The sequence below is a fragment of the Melanostigma gelatinosum genome (assembly GCF_949748355.1).
Source record: "Melanostigma gelatinosum genome assembly, chromosome: 17".
NCBI classification, from domain to species: domain Eukaryota; kingdom Metazoa; phylum Chordata; class Actinopteri; order Perciformes; family Zoarcidae; genus Melanostigma; species Melanostigma gelatinosum.
Window position 1 is genome coordinate 1,968,072 of NC_136650.1, and position 9,699 is coordinate 1,977,770.

The following is a 9,699-nucleotide window of genomic DNA, read 5'->3' on the forward strand; positions in this document are numbered from 1 at the left end:
TTGGCCTGTGACCCTACGATCTGTCTCAAATCTCATCCATTATGCCCATCAAATTCAAATGAACGTGAGATCAACCACAGTACAGCGGTTCATGTAAATATACCATCACCGGTTCACTAACCCACTGGCTCCTCTCTTTCCACAGTCGGGACGCTTACCACCAACAAGCCCAGTTGAAGAAATGCTCCCAGCTGGTGTGTACCGGAACAGAACCACCAGCAGGGAACGCGTTCCGCAGAAGGTCCCTGGTCCCGACTGGCCTCATTTATCAGCAGTTTTTATTGTTTTTACTTTCCCTTTGTTTGGTTTTTACTTCCTCGTTGCAATAGTAACATCCTGAATTAAATGTTTTTGTTTTTTTATTTAGCTCGAGTCTTGTTCTTTGCGCCAAAATGAAAGTTGATGAAACTGTCAGCAGCAATAATCAACCAAATGAAAGGATTGCAGCGCACACACACCTGTAGAGGTTGACCGCTACCACCCGACATAACCGGGTGAAGGTCCCAGATGACGACATACGGACATGTTTACTGATGAACAGTGACATGATACACTGTCGTTGGGTCCAGTCTGCATGGTAACTTAATACAGGCAGTGATGGATGAACTATAAATCCCAAATGTTACAGCATTGATAACTGAGCAAAACATTTTACAACCTAGAATCTGAACTCTCAGCTGCAGACTAAACCGGTGTCGCCTCTCGTCACACCAGCGCTCCTACCTTGATGGAAGTGTTGTCTCCTTGAATGTGCTCCCAGCTCACTAATCTCAAACAGGACGTCCACGCTGGCTCATAGTCCTCTTGCACTTCAGAGTGCTGTGGAGAGTGCTTTGCTGCCACTGAGTGGCCAAACGCTCGCTAGCTGCTCTGACTGGGTGAGCTGTGACGTCAGGAGGAAAACAATGGATGCTTATTATTATTATTATGACGGGTCAGATGCAAATGAGTTTTTTCTATGATGGCAAAGGCGTCACCCGCCTTAACCTCTTAGTGGTTTGTACTCCTTTGGGCTGCACAATTAAACATTTCATTGCAAATATTTTGACTGATATTGTAATTTGGTGTCATAGTCATTGAAAAACGACTATGGTGTTTTGTGGGGTCTGTAGAATATGACGATAGGAAGGCATCTACAGCACGACGACATTTAATTGTAAATGGTATTTTGAAACTATTATTGAGCCTCGTGCGATTTAGAAAAAGCAGTGGGCCATTTTGCCATATTGATCAAATGTGATTGTGCAGCCTTGTTGGGTCTGGTTCATCTAGGCATGAGGAGTTGGATTGGTGAGGGTAAGAATATCAGGGTTAGCCAATCAAAGGCAGAGTAAGGCGGGTCATGCATTCGCCGTCCAACGAAAAACTAATTTGAGTACCAGACACGATGACGGTGCATTCTGCCAGCAGCCGGACATCCAGGGCCCATGAAGAGATACGTGTGGCTCAAAGAACACAGGCAGGAGAGCTGCCGTCAAAGCCCATCAAGTTCACTAACTCGAGTTAGGCTCAAGTAGTCGAGATTATGCCGTGTCTAAGCACTGATCGGCTTATAGAAACCCTATATATTATATCATTTTTTTGCAATTGTAATAGCTGTTTTTGCAGTTCTTCTATTGGGTATTAAAGATACTTATGGAGCACACCACAGCTGATGAAATTATGATTGTTGTTGAACTCAATCATTTGGAAGCATTCAGCCTGATTGCTGTAAAGGTAGCGCTGCATGATGGATTCATTGGCACCGGATTGCAGGAATGGAACAATTGGGAGGGAATGAGTATTCAGGGACCACATCACAAACGAGCACCTTGATTTTATTTCCTCTTGCTCGATGTGATTCACCGTAAAGCAGCATTGAGCAGCAGGCACATTGCGATGCATAACCATCGGGTGCTTTGCCTCGATTATGATTGAATGTGGCTGCATAGAGGTCGATCCAGCTGTGCACATTTACGAGATGATTTGGGATTTATAAAAGGGAATTGCGCACTGGCAGGTTTTATAAATTAGAATATTTTTGCCGTACGTACGTTATGCTATCTTCTACGTACACAAACATTTAGTGTGGAGCCCACGCACTGTTCTATGAATGAGAGCCTTCACAGAGCAGTGCAGCAATGCTTTCCTCTGGTGTGGACTTCATGTTACTGCCTATCTCACAGGACGGTAGACGAAAGCCAGGAACTGTTTTTAATGTGTGATGAACCACACATGATAACCTTCAATCCTGATGTATTTTGCTTTAGTTCCTTTCAGCGCATAGTTGGTTACCTAAATGAACCAACGCCAACTCCTCACTCCGTGCACGGTAGACTAGATGAAAGAGCACAAAGCTGGACCAGAAACCCGTCGAGCGCTGCGGGGAACGAGTGGAGCAGCTGCACAAAGCCATCGGAGCTCTCTGGGGTTCAGATAGAGCCCCACATCACCACGGTACTCTGTGTATGGTGGCGTGTTACAGACTTCACTGGAAGGAAACCGTATCTCAGGGTTTATCAAGTTTTATTAATTCGTTGTATTTTACACCCTTTGGTCCCACCTTGTATGCCTCTAAGAAGACATCGGATAAGTTGTTATTTTCAAAATCCTTCCTATAAATGCTTGTGTGAGATCTCAGGAGAGGACGATGCAGGACTGATGTGTAGAATTATATCATGGATGAGGGCGAGCTTTATGCATGCACTGCTGGGTCACAACTCTTCTTCCATCTGAAGCCGTAACTTTGATCAGTTCAAACATGCAGATCAGTAATCCCCTGCGAGCTGATAATTAGTGTAAGCAGTATGTGATGCAGAGTGGAAAGAGCTGTTTGAGGATTCCACTGCGCTGCCACTGTTCCAAGTCGTGTTCACAGTTCACTAGCAGCTGCTGTCTTTACAGCATAATCTGTGTGCTCGATTCGCAACTCTGTCCGCCTTGTGGTTCCATCCCCACTTTGGATCGGGGTTCATGGCTTGAGTTTGAGCCAGGGGTGGACCATGGTGAGGATGGAGAGGACAGAGGAGGCCAGGCCACAGGCCCCGACAAAGCCGGGCCCTGTGGGGTAAATCCCTAGCCGGTCTAAGGGGATGAAGATATCACAACTGTTCTTCACCAGGTCCAACAGCAGCGGCGGGTTGCTGTACAGCACCGTCACCAGCAGGTGGAGCTGTCCGCGAATCCATGCTGAAGTGGCAGGTGTGGAGGGGGAGGACAAGTGGTCCGCTGACAGGGTGGGGTTGGGTGAGTGTGGGGCTTTGGAGGCTCTGTAAGGCCCTTCACACTCGATGAGTAGGCGGAGCTCGTACACATCTCGAGTCAGGTTGAGGATCAGAGCAAAGAGGTAGTACCTGCAGATGCAACAACACACCTTTACATACAGTCGTTTAGAAATGAGAAAGACACCACGCTGTTTTAAACTGTGATTTGATTTCTTTAAAATCCATTTTATTGATTAAATCCATTTCAAGCAAACATTTAAGAGTCTGCTATTTTAAATAACAATCACATGGTCTCTTCATCCCAGATCAGATCACTTTATTCAATTCTGTATTTTCAGCAAATATGATCTCATAAAGATACTGCGTGTTTTCATTTAAAAAGTGTTTAATCAGCTTCAGTTTATGGTCTTAAAACACAAAGATGGTTACTGATATGTATTTGAAAAGGTGTTGTAAATACATTTGTCATTAAAACATACACAAAAAAGAAGACGACTCACCTGAAAGACCTCTGACTCCATTTGTGCTGGTCCAGTTTGGGGATGAGGCCTGTTTTTCCAGCCCACAGGACGTTGTCACAGACAAAATACATGGCTCTGTTGAGGTGGCTGATGGTCAGGCAGAGCCTCAGCACGCTGTCAGAAAGGTGTATCGCCCTCTTGGCAGCCTCCAGTGCCTCAACAGAGTTCCCCAGACGCAGCACTGTGGGACACACATGCTCATTACCCACAATCCTTCAGCTTTGGTTCTGGGAAAACAACTCGACTGGCTAATTCACTCACTCTTTCTTGTCATGCTCATGTGTGCTTCCAGCTGACTGACAGTCTTGTGAAGTTCAGCCGTGGCTCCGCCCTTCTGTAGAGTGTAGCCCAGCAGAGTGCAGGCATACTGGGCAGCCCTGTGAGTCACCATACAGTTAAAGATTAATAAGCCAATGCAGTACATCTGCTGGTATCAGCTTGCTACCAATATTTTATGTATTGGTGTTGGTACAGAAATAGCAAACTAAGTTTGGTTTCATTTAGAAACAGTGTCTCCAATACAGAGGTAGTTATTTGGTTCTGTATCCTTTGAAAGATGCCGGTGTCAGACTACTATGGTTGTATGTGTGTCAGTAAATGAGAGATATCACGCAGCAGAGTCCCCTACAGCTAAATCACCTGAGAATCACTTTGCTTTTAGGCTGAACATACCTCGCTAATCTCACTTCTGGCTAGTTTATAAAACCCGAGGTCAGCCTGATTGAAAGCTCCTTCGTGAAACAGAAGTGACCCCCTCAGGACCAGGCTAGTGTGGAGGCTAGCTTTCTATTCGTTGAGCCAAAGTTGGAGTAAAGGGGACAAGAGCTTTCCCCACACCGCACTGAATCATAGAGCCACTGGCGACAGAAATCATCTTTCAAATGAAATATATAAACCAAGTCAGAACAACTCGATCGTTCTTTAATATCTGCATTGTAGCAATGACAACAAACTAGCCACTGTCTGATCATTATGCTAGCAGCGATGTAGTGTTAGCTAACAAGCGAAATACAACGAATACTTAAAGCTCACATTAACGTTTGTAGCTTACTTAAAGTGCGATTCAAAAGTTATCGTTAAAGTCGTCACATTACCTGATGACTCGCTCCTTGGCTTGGCTCTGGGCGTTAAACCTCACCCATGAGTCCATGCTGGCTGGTTGTTCTCGGCCTGTAACCGCTGCTACTTCACAGTCAACCTGCTAACGTTACCTGCTGATGTCAGAAACTCTTGAGCTAGCTACTAGTTAGCAGCTAGCTAGATTCTCTTAGTGCTGTCAAAAGCAATATTTCAAAGAGAGCTTTTATCACAGAAGAGCTTCACTATCTATTTACAGTCTCGCTTTCCTTGCACACAGATAAAACAATAGAAAGTGTGTGACTGGTGTATAAAGTGAACCCTGTTTATTTCTATGAAAGTTGCTCAATGGCGAGTGGCGCATGAAACAAAATAAATTCGACTTCCGAGTTTAGAACTACGGAAGCCCTTCTTCTTCTTCTTTCAGTTTATTGACGGACTACAAACCAACGTTTAAGGTGCATGCCACCACCTACTGTACCGGAGTGTGTCGATGACTGTCATTGAAACAATAATAATGTTATTTATTAAAAAATAAAAAAGATAAAGAAAATAACGTCACATAGAAGTTATATTCTGGATATTAAACCCGTTCCATTCATAAATGTAAATAAAGCCCTTTTAAACTGATGCTGAAGCTGTTGTTTGTCCCCTGTCTCTAACAGTCCTTTGATGCGCACTCCCTGTATATAGCAGTGGTGGGCCGTCAGGGCCTGCAAGTCCTTCTCTGCTGGCCAAAACAGAATCACAAAGTTAATCATTTTTCTGAAATACACTCCATGTATTGTAATTTATAAAAATATTTTCCCCATTATCTTATGTTCTCATTGCACAGCTCCTGTCTTCCTCAGTTGCTCTGCTTCCAGGCAGCTTGTTTTAAGTAGAGCTTTTATCCAATCTGTTAGATCCGGGGTTTTCCTTGGCCCGATACGGGGCTACTTACTGACTCAGCTCTCTATTAAAAGATTGTCGAGCTGGTGTTCTTGCGAGGAGACTCTCCTGGCTCTGCTAACTGCCGTTACTCCTGACGTCTTCCCTGCTTCCTCCGGTAAACACGCACTCGGCCGAGGGGCCACCCTGGCCCCGGGCGCACCTACCTGTCACGTCAGTTATGGTAGCTTCCTCTTTTGGATCCGTGCTCTTGGTAAATTGCCAGGTTTGGTTTTAACGGCTTGGATCACTTGTTAAGTGGATATTAGGATAACCATTCAGAACTCAGTTGTTAGACATACATAGATTTAACTTTTTACTATCATGAGGAACATTTACTACGGAAGCAAAATGAATGCAATTGAGAAATTTACTTTAAATGCAGGTTAAATGCAGGTTAGATATATATTAAATATATTTAACAAGGGCAAAGCTTCAGCTCACATAAAATAATAATACTACACATGATTTCATACTTTCAATTCTTTGATTATACTCATTTGTTTCGATGCCGAATCCGCTCGGTTGGAGCTGGCTTTCAAGGGTGCGATGAAAAGTTATTTTTTGGAGTTGTCAAGGGCGAGGGTCTGGCCAGACCCTCCTCGCTCCTTCCTGCTCGGCAAACGACGCCCGTTCAGCGATCTTCGAGGCTCAGTACAAAATCTTAAGGGCGGCTGTGGTTCTTTCGTTGTCCAGTTGTTAAAGTTGAGCAGGGGGGATAGGTGGTTCTTCGTCTTTCAATCTTTGCTCACGAAGGGCCGTCTTCTTCTCACTCGGTTCTTCCTTCTCACTCGGTTCTTCCTTCTCACTCGGTTCTTCCTTCTCACTCGGTTCTTCCTTCTCTCTCGGTTCTTCCTTCTCACTCGGTTCTTCCTTCTCTCTCGGTTCTTCCTTCTCACTCGGTTCTTCCTTCTCTCTCGGTTCTTCCTTCTCACTCGGTTCTTCCTTCTCTCTCGGTTCTTCCTTCTCACTCGGTTCTTCCTTCTCACTCGGTTCTTCCTTCTCTCTCGGTTCTTCCTTCTCACTCGGTTCTTCCTTCTCTCTCGGTTCTTCCTTCTCACTCGGTTCTTCCTTCTCTCTCGGTTCTTCCTTCTCTCTCGGTTCTTCCTTCTCACTCGGTTCTTCCTTCTCACTCGGTTCTTCCTTCTCTCTCGGTTCTTCCTTCTCACTCGGTTCTTCCTTCTCACTCGGTTCTTCCTTCTCTCTCGGTTCTTCCTTCTCACTCGGTTCTTCCTTCTCACTCGGTTCTTCCTTCTCTCTCGGTTCTTCCTTCTCTCTCGGTTCTTCCTTCTCACTCGGTTCTTCCTTCTCACTCGGTTCTTCCTTCTCTCTCGGTTCTTCCTTCTCACTCGGTTCTTCCTTCTCTCTCGGTTCTTCCCTCTCACTCGGTTCTTCCTTCTCTCTTGGTTCTTCCTTCTCACTTGGTTCTTCCTTCTCACTTGGTTCTTCCTTCTCACTTGGTTCTTCGTCTTTCAATCTTTGCTCACAAAGGGCTGTCTTCTTCTCTCTTCTTTCTTCTTTCTTCTTTCTTGCTTCTCGATTCTTTAGTCTTTCTTTTCTTCTTTCTTTCTTCTTTTCTTCTTTATTTTCTTCATTCTTGAGCAGAGACGAAGTCCACCGATGCGTCTGTCGAGTGAAGTCCAGGGTCCTCTCAGGTGGAGCACTAGAATGGCTCTTACGACGTTATCCTCGCGTCCGTTAGCGGGTCACTTCTTTTATAATACCTTTGGATTATCTTGACCCCCCCCCCCCTTTCTCACTCGGCACCTGATCCATTCTTCATCATTATGTGTGTGTGTGCTTATGTTGTGGATGTGTGGAAATCACCTTGCCTTCCGTAGGCCTGATTTTGCAATCCTAACGTCTCTGCTCCTTCACGTCCCCTTTTTTCACTCACACACATACATATTTCTAACTCAGATTATGATTGGTTATCATAATCACAGTTACATTTGTTAATCGCTTTATTTAGCACAAGCTTGCTTTCAAATAATTATTCGATTTCCTCCTTCCTCATTATTAAGCTTTGTGCCTTCTCTTCTCAACGGCCGTTATTTCCACATCCCTTCAGGCCCTCACCCTGCTTACTTCCTCAATTTAAACACTCACACAGACTGCACTCTTTCTCAGATACACCTATTATTATTATTATTATTATTATCAGGTTGACATTTGTTAAAATCACTTTACATTTGTTATGTAATACATGCTTGCTTTAAAATAATTATTAGATTTCATCTTTTAACTCTTAATTTTTACGTTGTTAACTCTCTTAGCAGCCTCTGCATACAAAACTTTGTTCATTACTTTAAATTTCTCTAGCATGCTTTTGTATTTCACATACCGCAAAAGTTGCACTGTGCTCTCCTCCACAATTACAGCATTTAATTGGCACTTCTTTCCCACACTTCCCAAAAGCACGATTACCTCCACATCGCACATGGTTCTTTGCCTTTACACTGGTGGCAGTATGACCCATTCTCTGGCATTGAAAGCATCTTAGTGCTGGAGGAATGAACTCTCTGGGAGCTGAAGAAGCCGAGCTTAACTTTCCTTGGGATGTCATGTTTGAAGTCAATGATTACTGATAGCGTCTGTCTTCTTTCTCCACTTCTTTTAGAAGTAATATGTTTTGCATCAATCACTTTCCCTCCTTTCAGTTCTGTCTCTGTTCTGTCGCTCAAAACGATGCAGAAAAATTTGTTCATGCATTTGTTCCCTCTAGACTAGATTACTGCAATTCCTTATTATCAGGCTGCTAATAAGTCTCTTAAATCTCTCCAGCTGATTGAGAATGCTGCAGCTCGTGTACCAACACAAACTAAGAAAAGAGATCATATTACTGCAGTATTAGCTTCTCTGCACTGGCTCCCTCTTCTGTGGCTTCTTCCTCAGAGTATTTGTGCTTGTCGTATGTGTACAGATTGTAACGCCCTCTGAGGCAAATTTGAGATTTGAATTGATGAATTCAATTTAATTCTTAAAAGACACAGCAAAAATGCTGGATGTTCAGAGGTATGTTGATATGTTCTGAACTCAAATATATCAGTCATTGTCAGCAATCATGGAGCAATGTGTTTCAAGTCTGTCACTGTCTGGGCCATTTGAATGCATTTACAATTGGCTGATTTGACAAAAAGATGATACGCAACAAGAGAAAACGAGTTTCTGTTTCTTGTGATTACGTGTTAATTGTTCTTTTTCCCCCTAGATAACGATGTGCTCGGCCTGACAGAACTTTTTGGGCAAAGTTAGAGAGCGAGTGCAGAAGAGATTTTACCGCACATGTTGTTCCCCAATAGTATGACACGTGACAACCCCTCTTTTAACTCTCCATGATCCCTAAGGCCCATACAGGCGGCAACCTCTGATTCTGAAGAGTGGTCCATTTAGAGTCAAACAGACCATAAAGCAGGGGATGCTTTAGGGCGGGGCTACACGCTGATTGACAGGTCGCTACCAGAGCCTTAAACTGCGTCTCTACGTCACTCCTCCACAGTTCAAATATGGTCACTTATGTTCACTGGTGGTAAAAAGTCAACATGGCAAGGACCACGTCTTATATCAACTCTATGGACCCACAGAGCTCTTTAACCCCCCCCCCCCCCCCCCCCACATGAAAGGAGGAAGGAAAATAACTCTGGATTCGGCTATTAATGCATTTACGTTTTGGACCGAATAAATAAAAAAATAATAAATTCATGAATTACAGACACTTGATAAGAGTTTCAGAAATCTCGTTCCCACTGTATGTCTATGGGAAGAAGTGTATTTGGTCCCCATGGCATCACAAGGCATCACATGGTGCACACTGTTTGGCCAATTTGTAAAGTTTTAAAGCCCGGACACTCCTGGGTTTGGGGGCATGATCCTAATCCAATTCCGAATTCGTTCAATTTATTCTTCATATTTACGGCCAGATAAACGCACGCACTACCTCCCCCTCCTGGACCTGATCAGAGGCTTGC

At 44.0% G+C, this 9,699-nt stretch overlaps 2 protein-coding genes across 2 annotated transcripts in view; one reads left to right on the top strand and one right to left on the bottom strand.

The window, feature by feature from the left end:
* ilf2 (interleukin enhancer binding factor 2) overlaps positions 1–366 on the top strand; it is a 124,063-nt gene extending 123,697 nt beyond the window's left edge. The window contains exon 15 of the mRNA XM_079288497.1: positions 146–366. The gene's annotated coding sequence lies outside the window, so the exon portion shown is untranslated. The remainder of the gene's footprint in view (positions 1–145) is intronic.
* A 2,131-nt stretch (positions 367–2,497) lies between these two features.
* On the bottom strand, positions 2,498–5,158 carry pex11b (peroxisomal biogenesis factor 11 beta). Its single transcript, XM_079288623.1, has 4 exons — positions 4,819–5,158; positions 3,986–4,101; positions 3,704–3,905; positions 2,498–3,332 (listed from the first exon to the last, which is right to left on the bottom strand). The coding sequence occupies exons 1-4, from the start codon at positions 4,872–4,874 to the stop codon at positions 2,951–2,953; spliced, it is 756 nt and encodes a 251-aa protein (XP_079144749.1). The 5' UTR covers positions 4,875–5,158; the 3' UTR covers positions 2,498–2,950.
* Positions 5,159–9,699: the final 4,541 nt, after the last annotated feature.